We start from the raw sequence: 24,747 nt of genomic DNA, 5'->3' as shown, positions 1-24,747 counted from the left end.
AGAGAGGTCCTTGGCAATGTTTGGAAAGGAACTCTGGCCCCTCCCACCATCCATGAACCCCTGTGCAAATAGCTGGACCAGGAAAAAATTGTGTCATTAAAAAATGAGTTCCCCTGGGCGCCAATGTGGAACCCAGTCTGGGTGCCCACCCTCCTTCACTGCGGCGGGACTCGGAGCCATTTGCAAACCCTTCATTGCTGCCCCTGTTTCTTTAAGATCTGTTCTTAGTATTAGGCTGGGCTGGAAAAGGACAAACCTGTCCAGAATTTTTGCAGGACAGGAAAAGGAGGGAACGCTTCAATATGGAAAAACAAAGCGAAAATGAAAGAATGCCTGAAAATTGAGGAGAGATGGAAAACAAAGAACAGCCTTAGAATGCTGGAGAGTCAGAAGTAGTGCATACTCCAGAAGATAAGGAAAAGTTAGAAAATGAGGGAAAGATAGAAAACAAGAGAAAGCAGAAGCTGAGGAAGGACTAGAGGAGAGGAAAAAAACAGAGGAGGAGGGAAAGTCAAAAGAAGGGGGACAGCCAGTGATAGAAGGAAAGTTGGAGAGCCAGGGAAAACCAGCACGTGAGGGAAAAACCAAAAGAAGGAAAACCAGCCGTGGAACCCAGGGCTGCAGGAAAGTGCCCCGCTGGGGATGATGTACCAGGAAAGCCAACAGAAAACATGACGAGGGGCTGACTCAGTGCTTCCAGGAATACTAAGAGGCCATATACCACATGCATTTGAGCCATCAGGAGATGATAAGAGAATTTGATGAGATGGCTAGGGCAGAGGATGAGATGAGGAAAACCAGACAGAAATTGGAGGAGAGGGGGGTTCTGTGGATGCAGAAAAGCTCACAGGACCCTCTCACCAGAAGGGCCCAAGGGAACTCGGGTGGTGGTAGGGCCCCACAAAAGGATTTCGAGGGACCTTTGAGTAGTGCCCCTAGCAGGCATTTGCCAGCCCAGGGCTTCATGCCAATACTTTGCTCCAGATGTCACTCTCATTACCCAGCTGCAGCCCTCTGTGTTTCAGTAGCAGATTTTCATCTTTGCATGGGAAAATGTTTATGGTGCATCACAAAGTTAAAAGAAAAAAACAATTTTCAGAACCATAAAAAAAAAATGTGTCCAGGAAAGGCTATGGTCCAGCATCTGTACAAGATTTTGTTCTTTTTTAAATGTGGAGAAAAGCTGCAAAATTAATGAATGTATGAAAAATGTTCACAAGGAAAATGTCATAGAACAAATGAAAGTGCTGACCATACTCTGGGGTGAAAAATAGTAACAAACTATGACGTCGCACATGTAGGAAGACCTCAGAACAGATACCCAGAACTCGTATCTTAGTAAAATGTTCTTTGATGCTTTGCTGTAGTTACTGTAGATGTAGATATGCTTTACCCTTCAGAGAATATAAAAACAGTCCTTTCATCCTAGTCCCATTTTTACTTTTTATTAATCTGTAATTCTTCATGAAATATGCTTTAAAGTAGAAATTTAACTTAATTTTCACTCACCAGTTGTTTTTGTATCATTTATTGAATAAGCATCCTTTTCCCCCATTATTAAAGGTTCTACTTTAATCATATTCTAAATTCTTATATATGTGAATACATAACATGTACATTACACATATATGGCCATCAATTGCTTTCTGGGTACTCTATTCAGTTTCAATAGTTTTCCTAACTTGTCATGAATTTAGAACCAATATATGAAGTGAAATTAAAAACAATGCATACATTCTATTATCCATAAAAATATCAGCATATCTCAAAATACTTTCTAAAAATTTTTATTGATTGATATTAGAAAGGAAGGAAGAGAGAGAGAGGAAACATCAATATTTTTGTTCCACTTGTTGATACATTCATTAGCTGATTCTTGAATGTTTCCTCACAGGGGATCAAACCCATGACCTTGATGTATTGGGATAATGCTCTGACCAACTGAGCTGTCTGGCCAGGGCTACCTGAAAACACTTTAAGGAAGAACCATAGATGTTTCATTTGAATAATACAGCTGTGTTTTGAAAAGTAAATTTTATTTACATTGAGTAGGCAAAACTTATATTACAAAGTCTTTTTTTAAGGAAATAACATGTATAATATTAAGCACCCTGGACATTGTGTATATACCTACATAGAATGAACATTTACTATGGGTATTGTGTATATATTCTACAAACAGAGCTCTTTAGAGGACAAACAAGCCAGAGCCACATAGACTTAATGTATGGGTAAAGAAGCCATCAGCATAGAAAGGGATCCCCACCCCCAGATTCTATACATTAATAAAAACAAGCAAATACTTTTTATGCTTTCAATGGTATTTATTCATATTTAAGTAAAAGTAGCAAATGTTAACATAAGTTATTTCCTAAAGAATGTTCATTTTGTACAACTACATTGTTATCAAGCAACATTTATGGAATGTTCCCTGGGTCCACAGTACTGAACTTTCTGTTATATGCATCCTCTTTCCAAGTTTAGACCTAACTCTGCACACCGAAGAAGCGTGGTGTGGCAATGCAGAGTTGTCACGTGTGACAACCTGACATCAAAGGAGAAGCTTCTTGATGAAGAATGTTTTAGCTTCATTCATTTACAAAATGGCATTTTTCTTTTTTGTGTGATTATCAACCCCATGTGATTTTGTTTATTTTTTCTTCTGAAGCTATGGAAACAAACCAGTTAAAACTAAGCAGTGTAGCAATATAACCAAATATATAGAATATTACCCCTTATAAAGAATGTTTTAGACGATATTGATGTTTTATATTACATATCTATAATTTTACTTTGGGCAATAAAAAGTTAGAAGCATGTAAACATAATTTTTTTTTTCTGAAAGTTGATGCCCTGTTTTAACTATCATAAACATTAAATTTGGGTTTATTTCCTTTTTAGAAATACAGTGAAATAGTTTCATATTAAAATAAAAGATCTTGCTGCTCTCATTTTTATTTCTAGTTTATACATTTTAAATAACAGAATTATCCTGAATTTTATTGCTAAAACTCTATTGCTTGGTCAGATATGATTACCAGATTTTAGGATGACTTTGCTGCTCTGCTGTTCTCGAACACCGATCATTTCACCACACTGTTCCACACATGTGCTCGTGCTTAAGATCCGAAAACTGAAATGGAGAGTGACTGGTAATGATATATGTACAGCAGTCGACTATCATGTTAGGTGAGCTGTACAGGAAACATTTGGGAATAGGAAAATGCAAGAAATCATAATGCATGCTTATTTGACTGCTAAAAATTCTCTAGTTTGATGCATTGTGGATATTTAGGGTGGAATCTACATGCAGCTTCTTCAGCAGGCTTGCTGCTCCATCGGAAGAGTCCATCGGTGTTACAGATGTCTCACAGCCTGTCCCTGCCGTGTTTCTGTGCTCACTGCCAGGCAGGTGGCAGTGTCTCCAACAAAATCCAATGTTAGATTTAAAACTGGAGGTGCTTTATTTCAGATACCGGTAGTACCTATGAAAAGCAAATTTCAAGAAACAAAGCAAATTCATTTTAGAATTCTTATAGTATGTTAACAGTGGTATGAATTATCTATTGTTGTGTCCAGTACACAACAAATTTTTGCTCAACAATACAAATTGTTAATAAGAAGCATTATTATTGAGGTGACTTATGAATTCTTTTATGATCTATGCAGAGAATTTCAGTATAGATAACAGTTGAAATACTTAGCATACATTTTGATTCAAAATGACTTTTAAGAAACTTTTTAATAGGTAAAATTTCAGACACATGGAGTAAAATGGACCCTTCCCAAATATCCATCAACCATCTTAAAAATTTATCAACAATTCTTTTTTCAATCTTCAGTAACATTTATTGATTCTGAAATATCAGGAAGTTTTCCCAATCTGCTTTGCCTCTTTCAAAACTCAAGAAAACCAAATGAGCTAAGCTGGCCAGAGGCAGAGTTACTGTGAAGTGAATAGCACTTACTTGCATTGGGACCTTGCAAGAAAAAGGCCCTATAATACCCTCACATGTTTATATGTTTTTGTTAAATTTGCCACAATTAGGCATTTCAGTCATAATCAGTTAAGACCATTGCCTCTCTCCATTGTAACTGCCTCTCGTTCATGTTTTGTCCTCTAACTGTAACCACAGAGTGGCAGTGGGTATTTCTAAGATTTTGTTAAGGACTGGCTGGGATATATATATTTTGGCTTTGTAACCTCGTTCATGTACAGTTACATTATTGCTGGTCATTCCAGTTTGCAATGTCTTCTAGGAATGCTATGAACATGGTCAATTCAAAGAATATTTAAGAGCACTTACTCCACAGAAAACTTGAAATGCCCTGAAATCTTAAAGCTAAGGTATCAAAGAAACTCAATAGAGGTTTCCTGAATTTGGCAACAATCCTAAAAATCACATTTTTAACAAAGAGTTGAGAACTTAAACCTCTGTAAACTATCAAAAAGGAAAAAAAAGGAGGAATTTTCTATCAAGTATGCTAGAGGATAGCCTAAATTATTTTTCTATTCTTTTTATCGAAAAGGCTTTACAAAATTGTTTTCAAATGAAGAGGCAACTAACATGTATGCAATCCCCCCAAAACAGAATAAACAGAATAAAAGTATTGTAGAGATGTTAACAACAATATTATGTAATTTCCTCTACATAATGAGATATTTGAGAAAATTTGTTAACTTTTAACCATTATGTAGTTTTCATGATTTATTCAAAATTAATATCTACAGTTGTAACAAATTGTGTATTCATAATTGTTGTGTTTCTTTTCTTCAAGAGAATTTTTCACATTCTACATGCTGTAAGTTCCATAAATCCTGAATCCATTCCTGAGCTAGGTAAATTCAGAGAGGTCTAGATCCTTTCCAAAGGCTGTGCATTTATTAAGAGCTGGAGCGGGCTTCAAAACCAGATGTTCTGGCCCTAAAACATTTCATTTTATGTGTCAGCTTGGCTAGGCTGTGGTACCGTTGTTTGGTCAAACACCAGTCTAGATGAACTACAAACAACTACCTTTGGCCAGTCATGGAGAGTCCGGGCCCCACTGCTCGGTGGCTGGTGCAAGAGCAGCTTGCCCTGTGGGAGCAGAAACACTCCCACACAGCCTGGGAGCTGCTGGAGACCTAGCAGTGTTGCCGGGAACAGCTGGGGCTGATGACCAAATACTTCATGGGAATTCTGAAAGCCAAGGGCATGCTCGACCACCAGAACGCCAGACCCTGTTTGGGCCCTGGGAGCTCAATTATGTGCAAGCCAAGAGCTGCTTCCCTTCTTGGAAGGAGGGCATTTGGGACTGGGCCTGGAGGGCTTCTTCCCTGACCTAGACCTCTGAGCCCAATTTGCTGCCAATGGAGAGAAGTCTTGGACCACTATGCAGGAGCAAATGTTTCTGGAAGTTTGTGCAGCTTCAGGAAGGCCACCCTGACTCTGGAGGCCTTCAGCTCCAGGATTTGCTCATTCTGGCTCTGCAGAGACTCCAATAGCATGAGAATCTTGTTCTTGCTTTGGCAGAAAACTCAAGTCCCAAATACCCTGAGCACTGGTAGCTCACATGGGCTTCTTGATTAAAAAGTGAGACTACCCAAGAAGTCCTCACCATTGGGCAGAAACAGAAGAATGACCAGCTCCTCTGGCGTGTCCAGGCTCTGCTAAATGGAAGCCAGGCACAGGGGCTGACCTCAGGTTGCTGGTTCCTACACCAGAGCTGGCTGGTGCAGGAACCAGTGGGTGGTGCTGCTCCATGGGGATCCTCTCTCGAATGTCCTTCCTGTTCTCTGACTTGCTCCTTGTGGCTAAGCCTCAACTTTCATTCCATTTGCTGTAGAGTGGCACCTTTGCCTGCCAGGCCCTCTACCCCAAGGCACAATGTCCACCCCAGAGAGTCTCTGGCCATGCAGGAGGCCCTTGTGGTGGACTTCTCAGCTTGTCCTTTTCCCAGGGGAGAAGCTAATCCTATGTCCACCGACCAGGAGGTGCTGTTGTGCTGATAGCACAGTCTGACCATATCCATCAGCAGCCAGAAGAACTAGAAGAATTTTACAAATTCCAGAATCCAGGATACTTCAGGGATAGGTCAGGGTCAGAGTACAAAGGAATCTTCTCTAGTACTAAATGAAACAGAGCCCTTCATGATTTGAGAAGGGTCATTTTGTGTTTGCCTGGAACTAAGCCACACTCTGTTATCTGGCCAGCTCTTAAGAGTCAGTAACCAAGTCTTATGCAATTGAACCTGTACTGCACTGGCCCCTCCAGCAGAGATGAAGAGATTCAGGACTGACAAATTCCATATCCTGTCTACGGCCAATTGTTTATCAAGGTTGCTGCTTTGTAAATGTGGCCATTTTTATGTTGTATATGGTTTCTATAATTTATTTTCCCTCTGGATTTCAGTAAATTTCTTTGTGACGTCTCCCCCAACACCCTCCCCCTCCCCCCAAAAAGAAATGAAAAACTGTATGCTAGTGTTGGCTCTCCAACAGTCACTAATTGTATGACCCTGTCAGTTCACTTTGCCACTTTAGGCCTTAGTTTCATTATCTCTATAATAAGGAAAACATTTTAGACTAGGATTTTTCAACCTTGGCACAGCTGGTATTCTGGGCTGGGTAATTCTTTGTGGTCCCTGTCTATACATTGGAGGATGTATAGCAGCATCCCTGGCTTTTGTCCACTAGATGTCAGTAGTATCACCCAGTTGTAACAACCAAAAATAACTTCAGACATTTTCAAATATCCCCCAGTTGAGAGGCAGCAGACAAAAGCCCTCCTACCCTGTTTCAGCACTGCTATATTAGATCATTTTAACTTATAATATATACATATGTAATATCATGGTGCAGATTATATATACTGAGGCAGTGTTGGATATTTCTGGAGAAGGCTGTTTGACCACTTAGTGGGGTGTTTTAGAGGTGGTATTCTAATATTCTGTTATTCTTATAAATGTAATTTTCTTCAGCTCCTATAAGAGAGAAGCAAAAAAATGGAGAAAGGCCAGAAAGGCTGGCAACATCAAACTCTTGGCAACGTGCAAGCTGCTTAAAGGCATTGAAAAAAAGAATATAAATGGAGCCACTTTAAAATGGAGTCAGAGCTGCCATCCCTGAGGAATGGTCTTTGCACGTCTTATTTCTCAAACCCTTGGAATGTTAAACAGGGCAAAATAACCTTTGGCCTGGGCCTAAAGCAGCATTGTGTCTCAAACAACTGTAAGTAAAGATAATAAGAAAGTAGATATTATGACTACCAGACTAAAAATTAAAACCATTCTTTAGAATTAGCATCATTGTGTTAGATCCTCTGAACGATAAAAATTTCTTCTATTCATGTAACTGTTTCCTTTCCCTTTTTCATAAATAATCCTTGCCTTCCCTTCTCATCAGAACACTATTTGGGTTTCTGCCTGAATCAGTGCTTTCCTAATAGCTATTCTTTTGGATCTCAAATAAATGCTTGTTGCCTCTCACTTTGGCCTAACAGCAATCAGAGGTGTGAGAGAGAATAGATGAAAAAAGAGGAAGATGGAATGTAGCACTAATCCTCAAACAAATGACTTTTAGCTGGGAAGTGGTTGTCCTGTCAGATCTAAACGACTAGTGGCAACCTTGAACTCAGTAATGGGTGGAGGACACAGTCACCACAGAGCACGTCAGTGGGGGATGCTAGGCTTTTTGAATGAATAAGAATTCATGTAAGTATATGTGATTTTGCAACATATCACCTGCTAATAGTAATGCAAGGGAAAAATTTTTTTTCAAATAATACTTTGCAGAGAAAGAGGCTGAGCAGAAGGCATGGACTGCCTAAAGAAGGGTAGTCACCTTTTGGGTTCCAAAGACCACTAGATGGTGCTATGTCTGACTACTACCTCAAGCTTGGCTAAATCCCTAGGGTATTTTCTGTGCTTTCTAGCTTATTTTCTGTCCTTTCAAAATAATTTTGCTTTTGCTATCCTTCAAATGAAAGATGTCTGTCAATTAAAACAAACTTTTTTCCATTCAGAACATACTTCTGACACCTTGTTAATCTCTACTTCTGATTCATGATACACCCATTTCTATCATTAACAACTTGGCAACAAGGCTCAGGCTCAGAAGGCACTGAAACATATTGTGTCCATAGCAAAAGATTTGTTCTTTTAAATAATTTTAATTAAGGCCATATCCAGGTGGTTTAATAGCACTAGTATTGGCAAGTACAAACAAAACTGATATAAAAATTTTTTAACTTCAATTTCTTCAAGTCTGCTTGACTGATCTTATCAGAGATGAGTTTTGTGCTTACCCTTGGCAGTTTGAGATATTAAAACAGGGAGGAGTTAGATTACTGATGTGCTTTGAGAGGCTCTGAAATACAATAATGTGCTACAAGGAGGTGTAGGTAGATACACTGTGTCTCCTCGCACAACCAAAATTAAGAACAACAAAAATTTAGAAACAAAAAAACAACCAGATCTGGCAGAAAATTGAACTGTACGGAAATCCAACAACCATTTCATCCAGACAGGTAAGAGGGGTGGAATTGGCAGGCAGTGGAGAGGGGTCACGGCAGGAAAAAGCGGTGGTTGCCGGTCCTGGGCACACAGGTGGCAGCTGGCAGACCCCAGGCATGCAGGCAACTCGCAGACCCTGGGAGCGAGTGGGGTGGCAGCAGGCAGACCCAGTGAGGTGCGTAAGGCCGCTGGCTGACCATGGACACACATTCGAGTGCAGATAAACCAGGTAAAAATGGTGAGCAAGACAGACCGTGCAACCCAGGGCCCCAGCACCAGGAAATAAAGCCTAAAAGCAGCGGTTGAAACACTCGTGGGAATTGAGGTGCCGGGAGAGGCTCCCAGCCTCACAGGAGAGTTCATTGGAGAGACCCACGGGGTCCTAGAATGTACACAAGCCCACCCACCCAGGAACCAGCACCAGAAGGCTTCAATTTGCTTGTGGGAAGCAGTGGAAGGGACTGAAATACGAGAGTGGAGTAAGAGCCATTGTTCCCTCTCGGACCCTGCCCCCATATACATCGTCACAACGCAGCAACTGGGTTGCTCTGCCCTGGTGAACACCTAAGGTTCCACCCGTCATGCAGAACAGGTGTGACTAGAACGCCCCCCCCCCCCAAAAGGGCCCAAACAGAAGAACAGATCAAAGCTTCAGAGCCAGTACATCTAAGCGATGAAGATAGCTAACCTATCAGATGCACAGTTCAAAGCACTGGTGATCAGGATGCTCACAGAATTGGTTAATTTTGGTCGCAAATTAGATGAAAAAATGTAGGCTACTTTAAGTGAAATGAAGGAACATGTATAGGGAACCAATAGTGACGGGGAGAAAACTGGGACTCAAATCATTGGAGTGGACCAGAAGGAAGAAAGAAATAACCAAACAGAAAAGAATGAAGAAACAAGAATTCAAAAAAATGAGGAGAGGCTTAGGAACCTCCAGGACATCTTTAGATGTACCAACATCTGAATTATAGGGGTACCAGAAGGGGAAAAGGAAGGGCATCAAGTGGAAAAGTTATTTGAACAAATAATAAAGGAGAACTCCCCCAGTCTGGCAAAGGAAATAGACTTCCAGGAAATCCAGGAAGCTCAGAAAGTCCCAAAGAAGTAAGACCCAAGGAGGAACACACCAAGGCACATCATAATTACATTACCCAAGATTAAAATGAAGGAGAGAATTCTAGAAGCATCAAGAGATAAAGGGACAGTCACCTACAAAGGAGTTCCCATCAGACTGTCAGCTGATTTCTCAAAAGAGACTTTACAGGCAAGAAGGGGCTGGAAAGAAGTATTCCAAGTCATGAAAGACAAGGACCTATAGCAATCTTGGGATTGCTCTATCCAGCAAAGCTTTCATTTAGAATGGAAGGGCAGATAAAATACTTCTCAGATAAGGTCAAGTTAAAGGAGTTTATCATCACCAAGCCCTTATTATAGGAAATGTTAAAAGGATTTATCTAAGAAAAAGAAGATCACAACTATGAATAGTAAAATGACAGCAAACTCACACTTATAACAACCACACTTAAAAGCAAACTAAGCAAACAACTAGAACAGGAACAGAACCACAGAAATGGAGATCACATGGAGGGTTAGCAACAGGAGAGTGGGAGGAGGAGAGAGGGGGAAAAGGTACAGAGAATAAGTAGCATAGATGGTAGGTAGAAAATAGACAAGGGGAGGGCAAGAATAGTATGGGAAATGTAGAAACTAAAGAACTTATGACCCATGGACATGAACTAAAGGGAGGAGTGTGGGTGGGAGGGGTATGCAGGGTAGGGGAGAATGAGTGGGGGGAAATGGGACAACTGTAATAGCATAATCAATAAAATATATTAAAAATAAAAAAATAATGTGCTACAAAAGATAGCTCTATGACTTGCGTCTCTGGTTGCATGGCAGTTAGAGAGGGAACGTGGCCATTATACATCAGAGTGACAGAGCAACCCCCTGTCAAAGTGGTATGTTCCAAGGGCTCATTTAAGCAATTATCTACTAACTGAGAAGCCATGAAACTCACAGTCTATTGAACTTTTTAATCACTTGGGGATTATATATCCTTATCTTTTGTAAATCTTCAAGTCAGTCTACCCATATATATGAGCCAAGGGAATGGACCCCTGAAGTTGTGATAAGTGGTTCTGTTTGTTTTTAAGGAAGAAAGACTGTTGTTGCCCCTCATCAGTAGCCTTACTTGTATAGAAAAACAGTAAGGGACCCTCAAGGAGGATGGGGTGCTGGTCAGCAATGGGTACAGGGTGGGTCAGTTGAATTCTGCAATTGCAGAATTACTGCAATTTACATTACTGCAAATGTAAAGTTCCACGTTACATTTAAAACATGGTCGGAAAAAAAACAGAGATGGACTCATAGATAGAGATCAGGCTGACAGCTCTCGGTCAGGGATGGGAGGGGGAAGGTGATGGGGGGCGGAGTGGAAGGGTAAAGCAGAAAAGATAAAAAAAGAGAAAGAATTCATGGACACAGAAAAAAAGACAAAATGGTCTCAGAGGTGGCTAGGGTTAGGTGGAGAACAGGCAAAGTAGAAGTTAAATGAACAAACACCTGCCCTCATGTGTTTACTAAATACCTCTATTTCTGAATTAAAATATTCATAACACAGTACTGCATATTTTTTTACATATTTCCCATCAAAATAATGGAGAGGAAGGGTAAGCACAAGTGAAACAGCCAGGACTTTGGTTTGCTAAAGCAAATGTGAAATTCCATTTCACACTTTTATCTAGGGCAGGGCCCGAGTCTAAAGTGTATCTTCCTCAGAACTCACTAAAAAGAAATAATTCTTTTTCTTAGCATAGTACAAACATCTTGGTAAAAATCTTTATCAAACCAACAACTATAACAACCGATTTAAAGATCCAAAGACAATGAGGAGCAGAATGGGGGATGGTGGAGGAAAGCCCTCGATACTTCCAGCCAGGAGTTTGTGCCCAGGTCAAATCACTGTATTAGGGTTGTGAGTTCAGTCCCACTGATGTCCCACAGATACTCCCCAAGGGTGTGCATCGCCTCTGTTCTGGAGAAACACTTCCTACATTGTCCTGTGTTCCTCCTTTGGCTCCTTTCTACCCACAACTTAACGTATTTTCTGTGGAGGAAAAAAAGAAGTTCCTCAGTAAAACACATTTGGACAATTCTACATACTATATAGCTTCTTAGAGATTTCTGGTGCACTTGAGCATATTAAAGAGTATCAAAATATCTGAGAGGTGCTAGGAAAAGAAAATCTGTGTAATTGAACTCATTGTTCCCAAATCTAAATTTCCTTTCCTGTCCCCACCCTCACCCCCAGGAATACCAGCATTTCACAGACCACCAGTATTCTGTAGAGAGTGTTTGGAACATACTTCTCCAAGGATAAAAGTATTACATCTTCCTGCTACGTTAAAAGAATTGTGAAGATTTAAAGTACTTACCGAAAGGATCTACTTAATATCCTGAGAGTTCATATTTTTGCTTATGTTTGGCTTCTTGGTGCAGTTGTTCAGCTTCTGCCCTATCATTCTTCTGATGGAGACGTCATCAGTGTTGGGAAATAACTGTTTGGTGACTCCTGCAAAGACCACAGTAACACAAACACTTGACGAGGTCTTTGCATCTTACAGCATGAACTGAGATAAGACATGAAGCAGTCCACATTATAATTTTGCCTTCATTTTGCAAAAGCAACCCAAACACCCACGAGACATTTAAATAGATGAACATATAGGCAGGTTTTACAAAGCAAAGCAAGAGATAACAAAGGTCTAAGTTATACATTTAGAATGTACATATTTGTCTTCTTATGGTACCACTCAACTTTAACTTTGCTACTTGCTCTGAACTCTGTCTGCTTGCTCCAAAATGTTCAGAATTTAATTTCATCCATCCCAACATCAGCTGAGACAACTAGAGTCCATCTGATTTTTTTCCAAGTGAGAAATTACATGCCATTCAAATATAGAGAGCTGGCATTCCATGATTCCCTAGATTTGTTGGATGTTTGCAAAAAAAATTATATGAAAACCTAAATTATTATATTTAAAGAGATTTATTAACTTAAAAACCATAAATAAGAGTCAAATTAACCTCTATCTTTCTAGAATAAAAAAATAAGAAATAGAACGAAGATAAAAAAGACAAAATAAGATATAAACTGTTACTGAAATTTTAGATGAAAGGATTTTAAAAATTAAATGTACTTTTCTAAAGCTATGAAGTTTATGAAGCCAAACATTTCAGTGATATAAAATTTAGTTTTAGTTTAATATCTACTTTTAGTGTAAAAATTTTCTATAAAATGTTTCATATTTAATAGGGTTTAGACTATCCTGAGGTTCCTTCTTTCATAGAAAAAATAAATTTGAAGAAAAAGATCATAAAAGGATCAGTTAACCTTGAAGGGTAAAATAATTTCAAATTCCTGTGACAATGTAATACAATCATGTTATCACCTATAATTTCTTGAACTTCATTCTGATTCATAGCTGGCTTGACAGCTTTCTCCCTCGAAGTAGAGGACTTTGCACCCGTCAGGCTGTGTGTGGCCATGTACTCGTTTGTGTAAAGCACTTGCATTAAATCATTAATAAACTTCTGAGGCTTGCTCTTGTTACAACGGGCAATCTGCCATTTTTCAATCTTGAACTAAAAAAATAAAAAAATGACAAATGAAATTGGAAAAGAAAAAGAAAGTGATATCTGGAGAAATATATTATTCATTAAGGCATACCAGAAAACAAAATCAACATTCTTTAAGGTAATGTATTATACTTTTAGTATATACTTTGTATTTCAGGGGCTAAAGTTAAATATTACCTTTGATATAATTCCAAATATTTATGAGGTGTTTGTTCCAGAGTATGTACAAAACTTATTATGGACTCTAGATTTGGTGCTTCAACTAAGTCTGGTGGGCAGAATTATGGCCCACTGATGATATCTACACCCCATGCCCTGGAACTGGTGAATATGTTACTTACATGGGAAAAACAACTTCGTATGTATGATTAAAGTCATGAGATTGGAAGATTATCCTGGATTATCCAGGTGGGCCCCATCTCATTACAGGAGCCTTTCCATGAAGAAGAGGAAGGACGAAGAATGGGTCAGGAAAAAAGATAAAGGAGGAGAGATTGGAAAAGTGGGAGGGGCTTCGCTTGCCCTGGCTGGCTTTGAGGGCGGTGGAAGTGGGCCACAAAGCAAGGAATGTGGTTGCCTCTAGAAACAGGCTTTCAGTTTTCAGTCAGCAGGGAAATTGGAACTCAGTGTCTAAAACCCCAGAAACTGAATTCTGCAACAACCCAAATGAACAGGAAACAGATTCTTCCACTGAGCCTCCAGAAAGGAGTGCACCTTCCAGCAGCTTGATGTCACCACCCTTCTGACCCAGAGAACTCTGAGACAATAAGTTTGTATTACTACAAATTACTAATTTTGTGGTAATCTGTTATACACAAAAAGAAATCTAACACACTAAGATTCAAGTATTCTGAATGTTAGATTTTTCGTATTTAATTATTGCTCGTGAAGTCGTATTTTCCAAATATGATACCTAATTCTAATAAAACTCTTGTCCTCTTAGTTTCTGTTTCTTTATGAAAAGAAATCAAGAAAATAGAAAAAGAATTTTGTCTAGACAGCATGGAGAGGATGAAATTTACCCTCTCTTAATGATATAATTTCGAATGAATAGCTATCCTTCTGTCACTGGATTAAGAATTTTCTAGTTTAAAAACTTCATCACTATCCACAATTTGACTTTAGTTTTCTAAACTGAATATTTGTTTTACAAATATTAGATTTATCATAAAAAATCATTTCATGCAATTGGAATGTTATGATTATGACCTGAAGTTTCCAAAAGACATCTGATTAAACAATGGTTACTTTGTGCTCTTATTTAATTTTTGTATTTAACTATATCCCAGAAAAAGATAGGGCAGGTAGTTCAACCGACCTGTTTTTCATCAGTATGATGCTCTTCTTCAGCTCTCAAGGAGATTGGTGAACTGGAATTAGAATTAGAATTAGAATTACTGCACATTGAGGCAAATGAATCTGGTGAGGAGTTGTTTGTTGCTCTCCAGAGGGTGGATGCAGATGTGACCATGGTTCCTCTACCCTTAAGCACAGCCTCCGCCATACCAACCAATTCTTCAAACTGGGTGACTGCTTGTGGTAACACTAAAATGGCAAGAAAAAGTAATACTTTACAAAGACTTTTCATAACAGGGGCATATATACATTTTCTTTTGTGTGTATATGCATAGAAATATGTGGAACAAATTGTTAACATTTGCTACCTTTGGAAAATAAACACAGCAAGAAGAGTGATTGGGACATATTTACTTTTTATTATTAAATAATGTAATTGCTCAGCAATAAAAATCAATTTCAAAAACTTTTGGAGATCGTATTTAAATGTTTACACATTACATCATAACTAAAATGAATGTTTTAATGAGTTGATTCTTTTTCCAATTGCTAATAGTATTATTTGAAAGTGTTTAATCTCTTGTTTGGAGACATCACCGATTCTGTTATCAATCACCTTCCAGATACTCACATTAAGCCAGTTTAAGTGACAAGATAAAACAAGCTATTTCTCACAGATTAAAATAAATTTTACATGACCTTTGTGAGTGGTTTGCCAGGGAGTCAAATTCCATCAAACTAATAAAAATTCATTGCCGAAACTCAAATCTATTTTTTTCACATATCAAAGATGAATTCTGGTAATTAATTGAATTTATTCTTTGTTCTTTTTTTTCAATAGAAACTTACACATTCAAAGGTTTCATGTCTCCATGTAAAATGGTCTTCTCTGTTGTTATATTTAGTTTGTTTCCTAAGGACAAATAACATTTTGTTGGAGTTGGAAGTCACCTTGAACCCTATCTAATTCAACTCCTCACTTTATGGCTGAGGGTCAAAAAGACTGAAATATTTTTTGTACTTTTCTTAAGCATATTATTATGCTATAATCTTTAGAGTAATATAAGGTTTGAGAGCTGAAAATCAGACATAATGATGGCATATTGATATATCTGGTATTATATTAAAAGAAAAATTGGAAAATCTACTAAAAAAGAAAATCATGAATGTTATGTTCACTCAATTAATATTTACTAAGTACTTCTCCTTTGCCAGACACTCATTCAATCAGAAATTACTTATTGAGCATTTAATAATGTTAAACATTGACCTAGCTTTTACGCTGTACCATACATTATTCTGGGAACTTAACTCATGTTTATTTATTTAATCCTTATTGCAACTTTCTGAGACAGGCATTATCACTATCCCCAATTTATAGGTGAGACAGTTAGGCAGTGAGAGGTAAACAACCCACCCAGGGTCAACCCAGTTAGTGAAAAGAAGAACCAAGATTCAAATTCAGACTCTGCCTATTTCACATCATAAACTACAGTTGACCCTTGAACAACATGAGTTTGAACTGCACTGGTCTATTTATACTCAGATTTTTTCCAGAAATAATTTTGAAAAATTTTCTGGAGATTTGTGACAATTTGAAAAAACTCACAAACTGCATAACCTAGAAAAATTAAGAAAAATTTAGGTGTCATGAATGCATATAATATAATACATATACAAAAACGTGTTCATCGGTTGCTCATGTTATCAGTAAGGCTTTGAGTCAACAGAAGACTATTGGAGGTTAAGTTTCTGGAGAGTCAGGTATACATGGATTTCCAACTGCATGGTCAGCACTCCTTACCCCACATTGTTCAAGGGTAACTAACTGTACTATATCATGCAGACTCAACATTTTCCAACCACTATGTTAGGTGATGGGATGAAACTGAAAGCAAACCCAGATGTGATTCCAGCTGTTTGGAAGTGAGGGCGGGGTGGGGGATATTATTTGAATAACCATTCTGTGAAATAAGAATCTCCCCTGCTCAAAGAGAGGTTGCAGCCCCCCCCCCCCCCCCCCCACAATTCCCCATTAGTTCCTGGGAGGCAGTCCTAAATCCTTGGAAATTCCTCAGTAGGAGTATCTTTGTTATTTATGGGGAGCCCCTCAGACCGCACTTTATAGTTTATGCTAAGGGGTTTCTCAGGGCAGGAATGATCATACTCGGTAGCCAGAAAGATTTAGAGACTGAGTTCAACTATGTAGGCAATCAATCAGTCAGTCAGTCAGTCAGTCATGCCTGTGTAATAAACCCTCAATAAAAATTTTGGATACCTGAGCTTGGGGGAGCTTCCTGGATGGACAATACCTCATGCATATTGTACCACATAAATGCTAGTGTAGCAGGCAGTTAGACAGCCATGAGCGAAGTAGGAATGATAGGCCAGGTACTGAAGGTGACTATTGCAGAAAGCCCCAGGTACCTACCGATGGGCAAAACTGGGGTGGGACCTCCTCCCCCAGCCCCTGGGGTGACCTTTCTTCTCCTAGCATATCAATGGTCATGCGGTTTAGAAGCCCTGACTTTTCATATCGCTGGTCATGTGGTTAGGACCCTCCCCTGACCTCTCCCCTGGCATGTCACTAGTCATGTGGTAGAACCCCTTAGAGGAGGAACAAGGGAGCCAGAGAATAGCCACATAGACTCCCATACAAACCCTTACACAGCCACTTCCTTAAGTGTTAAGCCCTCAGGCCAATGAAGTTCTGACCCACAGCAACTAACCTTAAGAACAAAGCCTCGGGTCTGTTGGACACAGAGGCAGAGTTTTGACCAAACTACAGATAACATCTAGGCCTCAGTTATGTTTCAGCTCCAGGTGCAGAAGCAGCAAGGCCGGGTGGAGAAAGGCCATGGCTGACATCAGGACCAGCTCTGATGACTAATGACCACTCCCCTGCCCTGGTGCTGACCAGTCAGTGGGGACCATGACCCTGAGGAGACACACCTGGAAAGCTGATGAATAGTCTATTGAGATCCTCCCCTGAGATCTTCAGGTAAAAACTCTCAAGACAAAGGACTCAACCCATGTTCTCTCTCTCTCTCTCCCTCTCCCTCTCTCTCACAACCCGCACCTAACCCAACCCCTTCTTTTCTGAGCATGCTCTTCTCTCTAGAGCACACCTGAGCCTTTCCTACTCCTTTCTTCTCTCAAGTCTCGTGCCTTTGCTCTCTTTCTCCTAAGTTCCAAGGGCCCTTCTTTTGTCTCTGTAACTTATTTCTTCTACCTCTGTGATTTTCTGAAAAAAATTTTCTCTTGTATTTGAATTTCTTGGCTCTGAATTTTTCTTAGCTGAACTCAAGGACCGAGGTCTAACCTTCGGTGCCATGTTCTGCTAACACAGGAGGGTAATGCACCTAAGGACAACATTCAGAAGCTTCACACTTGGAAACTGCCCAGATTCTGCTCTATGTGTCTTTTCTAATATTTGCTGATTCTAGTTAGTATTCTTTCAGTGTAATAAATGAAACCATGAATATAATAGGTTCCAGTTGAGTTGTGAGTTTCTCTAGCAAATTATTGAAACTGAGGGTGATTTTGGAACCCCCCGCCCCCGAATTTGCAGTTGGTATAAGAAGTGTTAGGCAGACTTGGAAATCTAGAGGACAGTGCTCTTAAATTTGCAGTTTGGTTAATTCAAGGTACACTTAAAGAAATGAAAAATTACAATTGTTAAGTGTAAAAAAATGGTAAAAATGAAGACACTTTAAAATGGAGTCACGGTCACCATTCCAGAGGAATTGCCTTTGCACATCTTAATCCTCAACATTTGGAGTATTAAAACTGGCTGAAATATTTGGTGCAGGCTGGGAACCAAAGTGTCCCAGGTTCGATTCCCAGCCAGGGTATATGACTGGGTTGCAGGCCATAACCCCCAGCAACCGCACATTGATGTTTCTCTCTCTCTCTCTCTCTCTCTCCCTCCCTTCCCTCTCTAAAAATAAATAAATAAAATCTTAAAAAAAATAAAATAAAAAAAAACTGGCTGAAATAACCTTTGGCCTGGACCCAAAGGATCATTGTAACCCAAATAAGTGTTTGAAAAGATAAGAAAACAGATACTATGGCTGCCAGATTGAAGGTTAAAAACATTCTTTAAAATTAGCATCACTATGTTAGCTTATCTGTATCTATAGAAATTCCTTCTTTCTACTGATGTAATTATTCCCCTCCTCTTTCTCATAAACACTCCATTGCCTTTACCTCCTAATCCAAACACTACTTGGGGTTCTGCCTGAATTAATGCTTCCCAAATAGTTATTCTTTTGGATCTCAGAAAAATGTGATAGTCCCTCATTGGCCTTTTACCTTCAGGTTAACAAGTGCCACGAAAGAGAAGCATAAAATGTGCTTGACCCAGCCTGGGAAGGGAAGGGGCATAGGAAGCTTCTATGAGGTCAAGACTGACAAGAGAGCTGAAGGCTAAATAGGAATTCAATACCTAGAGGGAAGGAGGAGGTCATCAGAGGCATAGAAAATGCAGGGTTTTTACCTGAGGAACTGCAGGAAGTCCAAAGCTAGAATGTAAACAGAAAAGGGAATTCTGTATAAAGAGAAGTTTCAAGAATATTTACTGTGTTTTCTAATTTGTGCCTGTTAATTGGAATGTCTTTGTCATCTCGGTGTATCTCTATATATTCACATATTTTCTTTTATACAATTAGGACCATACTCTATATGCAGATTTGCATCACTGTTCAGTTTTCCAATTAAGACTATAAGTTGAATATTTTCCTATTTTATTAGATTATCTTGGAAATAGGAATTTCGAGGTCTAATTTACATTGAATCAAAGGCAAGATCTTACATAAAGTCTGAGCAGACATTAAGTAGATAAAGGGAGATGAGTTTGACAAAAGGATCCACCTGGCTAATGCACACCCATCACAACATAGAATATTTCCATCCTCTTGGAAAGTTGCTTCATGACTCTGCTAAGTCAATCGCTGGACTTGCCTTAGAGGCAACCACTCATTTGACGTCTAGAGTCATAGATAGTTTTACCTGTTCTAGAATTCCACACAGATGAATTCAAACATTATATTATGCTCTTTTTGTCTTTTTTTTCTGCATAATATTTTGGGATTCATTCATGTTATTTGGTCAACCATTGTTTTTGTTGTTACTAATATTCAATTACATGGATACTCCAAAATTAATGTGTGCATTTACCTGTCGATGGGTTATTTTCCATTTGAAAATACAACTTTAATAGTTCCCTAAGATTCTAAGGTATTGATGTTCTATTATTTATTTAAATGTTCCTCTTTTTTCCTTTTGGACTTTAGGTTGCTTCCAATTTTTCTTTATTACAAACAAAAATCTGACAAACTGTTTAGTACATACATACATCTTCATACGCATCTATAATCATGTCAATGCTATAAATTCCTGAAAGCATAATAATGGGTCAAAGGTATAAATGATTTTAGACTCAATGAATATTGCTGAATTGCTTTCCAGAAAGATTCTTCCAGCTTAAGTGCCTACTAGCTATGTAAGAAGTCAGCCATTTCACTGCACCATCAATAACAAGCATTGATCACTAATAATAGCCTTCACTATTTTGATAGGCTAAAATCTCAGCACTGTTTAAATTGCAGTTATTTGATTATCGTAAAGTTAAATATGTATTTGTTTAGGATTCTTTGAACTTTTTCTATGAATCACCTGTTAGACCATGGTATATCAATACTTTTTCCATGTTATAAGAACATCAGTGGTTTTTGTAAAGTGCCCATAAGAGTGGCCAGCACATTGTAGGCACAATATGTTAGCTATTCTTATTAACTCCCTTATATATTGAGCATTTTAACCTTTTATTTCTCATAAATTATAGTTTTGTTAGAGTGTTTACTTTTAATTTTGAGATTTTTTGAACACACACACATTTTTAGTTTTTATTTTGGTTAAAGTAGCAGTCTTTATTTTTAGTATGTTATTTATTTTATGCTTTAAAAGTCATTGATTATTCAGATCAGTTAAATATTCCCCCCAAAGTCTGCACGGTTTAAACATCTTTTTTACAAGTAAGCTCCCCCCAAATATATGTTACAGACTATCAATGGAAAAATTTAAACACAAAAACAGTAAACACCCATATACCCAACCTTCCTGTTATAACTGACAGCCATCTTTTTTCATCTCTATGCCCGTTCACTTTTTCTCTCCCCTCAAAATTACCTGAAGCAAATCATAGGCATTATCTCATAGTATCTGTAAATATTTCCATATGTATCTCTTAAAGGTAAGAAATTTGAAATATATAGCTATGACACCATTGTCACAGCCAGAAATACTTAACAATAGCTCTTTAATGTCATCTTTTAAAAAACCTAGTAAATGTTCAAATTTCTCTGATCATCTCATTTATTTTAAAGTTAGTTTGAATCAGGAATCAAATAAGGTCTATACATTATAATTGGTCATCGTCTCTTTCATCTAAACTATAAGGTTCTCCTCCCTAGTTTTCCTTGCAGTTTATTAGTTGAAGCAACTGGGTCATTTGTCCAGCAAAGCTTCCTGTAGTCTGGGATTACAACCCCAAAATGGTGTTTAATATATTCTTGTGTTACTTGTATTAGTTATAAATTGATTGGATTTAAGTAGTGCTTGATCAGATTTAAGTAGTGTTTTAGTTCCATCACATGGCATTTCATTCATTGTTACTTTTTTTGTGATATTTGCAGTCACTGATTAGATTCACTACGTCATAAGGATTTCGAAACATGTTTGAATTTTTTCTTCTTTGTTTATTAGCTAGAATTCTACAAAGGGAAACTTTCTCTTTTCAACTATTTGTTTATGTGGAGGTTCATTTCACATAATAATGGTAGAATAAATGTTTGAATTTTTTGGTCTGTATTTGCTAGATTTCAGAATAATGTTGGTTCTTTCAGATGACCATCAAATTTTTTTCTTCTAAGCAAACCATTATGAATCATGCATTTAAACATATGTGATATGTTTCTATCTATTGTGGTTCTCATTCTTACTGGTGCTCAAATTGTCCCCCTTTTGGCCATTGGCAACCTCTCCTAGCTGATGTGTCCACATAGTCTTTGCTAACTTCCTTGCTTTCAGGTATGCAAAGATGTTCATATATAGTAAGTATTTCCTGTTCAAGCCTCCTGACAAGGCTCATCTTGTACATCTCCTGTGCAAGACCTCAAATTAGCCATTTCTACAAAGACCCTAACTATTTTTAGTGGAAAATGGTGTTAGAAGACCATATCCAGGTGCTAGGAGGGCTTTTTGCTATTGGATTCTTGTTTGTAGGCCTATTTAGTGAACAATATTGGAATATACTTATTATTAATTTTTAAAGATAAAATGCTTCATGTGTTTAAACATGTACTTCCCCTTTAAATTCAGAACATGGAGATTTCATTTAAACTGTAGTTATGTGGTTAGTATGCCACATGGTGTTAAATGAGGACCTGACTGGAACCTGCCCCTACCCCTACACACTGGGGTTGATTTGTTGAATAATTCATCCTCTTCCTCATTGACTTGCAGGACTCACTACATAAATTACCAGGCCCAGGGCAAAATGAAAATGCAGGACTCCTTGTTGAAAACTTTGTAAGAATTTTAATATGGTAACACCAGAGCCTGTAACCACTGTGTGTGGCCTTTCTGAGAGCAGGGCCCCGTGTGACTGCATGGGTGACACACCAGGCAGCTGGCCCTGACGACTTGTGATAGTGAGCACCACAGCAGCAAATACTTACAGAGCATCTGCTATGGCCAGGCTCTGTTCTGAATGCTTACATGTTGCCCAGGTAATTTCTTTTATTATTTCTATTTTTGAGATGAGGAAACTGAGGCACAGAGTGGCTAAACAGCTTGTACAAGATTACACAGCCGGGAGGTGGCAAAGCCAGGGTTTGTATGCAGGGATTGGGCCTCTCTAAAGCCACACTCTTTACCTCGCTGCTGTAGTTCCTCGGGATCGTTTATTTGTCATGTACAGGAGGTTCTGTTTGGGAGATATCTTTCTGTCCATTAATCTGCTGACTCTTGCACTGGAAAGTTGCTTTTAATTTTTGGAACTTTATATTGTTTAATGTTGAAAAGTTATATCCTCACATTCCTTTTCAGAATGTTCTTAATTGATTTTGCCTACTATTCTTTCAGGTTAACTTTAGAATAATGATTGTCAAATTACTAAAAACCAACCAAAAAATTACTGGTATGTGGATGGGGATTCCATTCAATCCAGCAGTTATTTGAGATGAATGGCATCTTTGCCTCTCATGTTGGAATGAGATATATCTCTCCATTTATTTGGGTTTGTATTACTTCTCCATTGAGTTTTGAATTTTTCTTCATAGATCCCACACATTTCTTGTTAAAATAATTAGTAGATATTATGTAATTATTTGCAATTAACATGAGATTTTTCATTCTTGAAGAGAAATAACTGATCATTTTTGTTCTATCTATAGAGAGGTTACTTATTACTGATTTCAAAAACAAATGGTGGCTACTGGATTTGGGCCATCTATTATGTACCAGACATTTGTTTTTTTTCAAATAAAATAAGGCTTTTAAGGAAAAACAGTAGTCATCTGCCCTATCACTAGCACCCTGATTACCAGTCCTAGAAGCTGCTACCTCCAACCCATTTAACTGTTTCTTCTAGTAGTTGCCTTCCTAGTCTTAAATAACACTATACACGTACAAGTATTTATTGATTTTTTCAGATTTGCACAGTTATTTATTGACTTGCAGCTATGTAATATAACAGTGCAGCTCCTTTCAATTTCTACACACACACACACACACACACACACACACTACTCTCTTGAAAATATATGCACAATGTTCACTTTTTCCATCATCCTAGTATAGTGGTTACACAACTGTTAGTTTAATAAATATTGTGCTTCCATTATTTTAGTGACATAAATATTATTCACATACCTTTCCTTTAAAACAAGATTTTCCCCCCTAGACTTAACAATAATCTCATTTTTTAGTTTGCTTTTTAATTTTTTTTTCTCTTACGTATCTCTACACCTCCTACCAAAGGTGTAAGATTCCTTTCCGTATGTTTTGGTACATTGGGTTATTTATCTATTTCATATTTTTCTTGAAGATATCTCTGCAGGGACCTTCCAGACCTCTCCATAGTTTGGACTAGCTCCTTTTCAGCTGCCTGTCATCCTGAAGCTTCCCCTCACTATCATTCTGTGGCTTCTCCTGGTCATTCCCCTGAATTCAACCACTTGTTTTCTGGATGCTATGCCTTCCTCTGTTCCCTCTCTCATTTTGGAGGAGATGTCCTCCTTAGCTTTTGAAAAAGAAAGCATGGGAAGTACATATTGAGAGGTTTTAAGTGTGTGAATATTGCTTTACCCTCACACTAGGTTGATAATGTCACTGGGTATAGAAATCTAGGTTTAAATCATTTCTCTTCAGAATTTTGAAGGCATTGCTTAATTACGCTGGAGCTTCCAGTGTTGCTGGTGGGAAGTCCAATCTCATTCTGGTTCAAATTCTAAGCATGTGACATACTTGTCTCTGAAAGCTTTTCAATCTTCCCTTTATTTCTGGTGTTCTGACATTTCACAATATTATGCTTTGGACAAGCCTTTTTGCTTTTTGTGGTATCTCTTAATTCAGAAATTTGTGTTCTTCAGTTCCAGAAATTTATTGTTAAATTTTAAACATAACTGCTGCTGCTGCTTCTTCTTCTTCTTCTTCTTCTTCTTCTTCTTCTTCTTCTTCTTCTTCTTCTCTCTCTCTTTTAGGACCTCCTGTCTTTGGAGTTTCTACCTCCTGGACTAATTCACTGTTTTTCCAAACCTTTTCTGTTTTACTTTCCTTTGTCTTCTTGCTCCAACATCTACAATATTTTTTTAGATTTAACTTCCAGACATTTCATGGAATTTCTAGGTTTCCCCTTTTGCCTTGTTCTTTAATTTTCCCTTCTTAAACTACCCTGTTCTTGCTTCATGGGAATTTCTTCTGCTCCCTGAATTTTCTGTTCCTTTGACCTTATTTTTCTCTTTGTTTGTTCTTGTCTTTGTGTTCCACGTTAAAGGATTTCATCATATAATCACACCCTTTCCCTCTGCTGTGCTCAGTTTCCTTAAGACCATAGCTCTGGGTCCACCTCTTCTGAGAAAAAAAAGCCTGTCTTCGGCTGTGGTGAAGAGGGGTATTCGCAGGCTCCATGGGAAGAATGTGTAACTTTGTGGTCCAAAGTGTCTTTACATAGGTTTTACAGAGGCTCCTCCAGTTTTCATACTTTCAGCACTATTGTAACCCATTTCATAGCACAATCCCTAAACGTTCCGC

General features: G+C 38.3%; 1 protein-coding gene and 2 pseudogenes across 3 annotated transcripts in view; 2 read left to right on the top strand and 1 right to left on the bottom strand.

The window, feature by feature from the left end:
- The first annotated feature begins 199 nt into the window (after positions 1-199).
- LOC114495004 lies at positions 200-3,444 on the top strand (annotated as a pseudogene).
- BEND6 (BEN domain containing 6) overlaps positions 2,304-24,747 on the bottom strand; it is a 58,769-nt gene continuing 36,325 nt past the window's right edge. Inside the window, exons 4-7 of one of the 3 annotated variants that reach the window (XM_028509799.2) lie at positions 14,456-14,682; positions 12,951-13,143; positions 11,934-12,070; positions 2,304-3,485 (exon numbers count right to left, since the gene is read on the bottom strand). In XM_028509799.2, the coding sequence (XP_028365600.1) occupies positions 11,943-12,070; positions 12,951-13,143; positions 14,456-14,682 (548 nt within the window). In that variant the 3' untranslated portion in view covers positions 2,304-3,485; positions 11,934-11,942. Of the gene's footprint in view, positions 3,486-11,933; positions 12,071-12,950; positions 13,144-14,455; positions 14,683-15,282; positions 15,347-24,747 lie in introns of those variants that run through there. The other 2 variants (XM_036024290.1, XM_036024289.1) reach the window with 2 other exon arrangements.
- On the top strand, positions 4,016-6,367 carry LOC114494571 (annotated as a pseudogene).

This window comes from Phyllostomus discolor, chromosome 4 (assembly GCF_004126475.2).
Source record: "Phyllostomus discolor isolate MPI-MPIP mPhyDis1 chromosome 4, mPhyDis1.pri.v3, whole genome shotgun sequence".
Classification (NCBI taxonomy): Eukaryota; Metazoa; Chordata; class Mammalia; order Chiroptera; family Phyllostomidae; genus Phyllostomus; species Phyllostomus discolor.
This window is presented reverse-complemented; position numbering and strand designations above follow the sequence as displayed.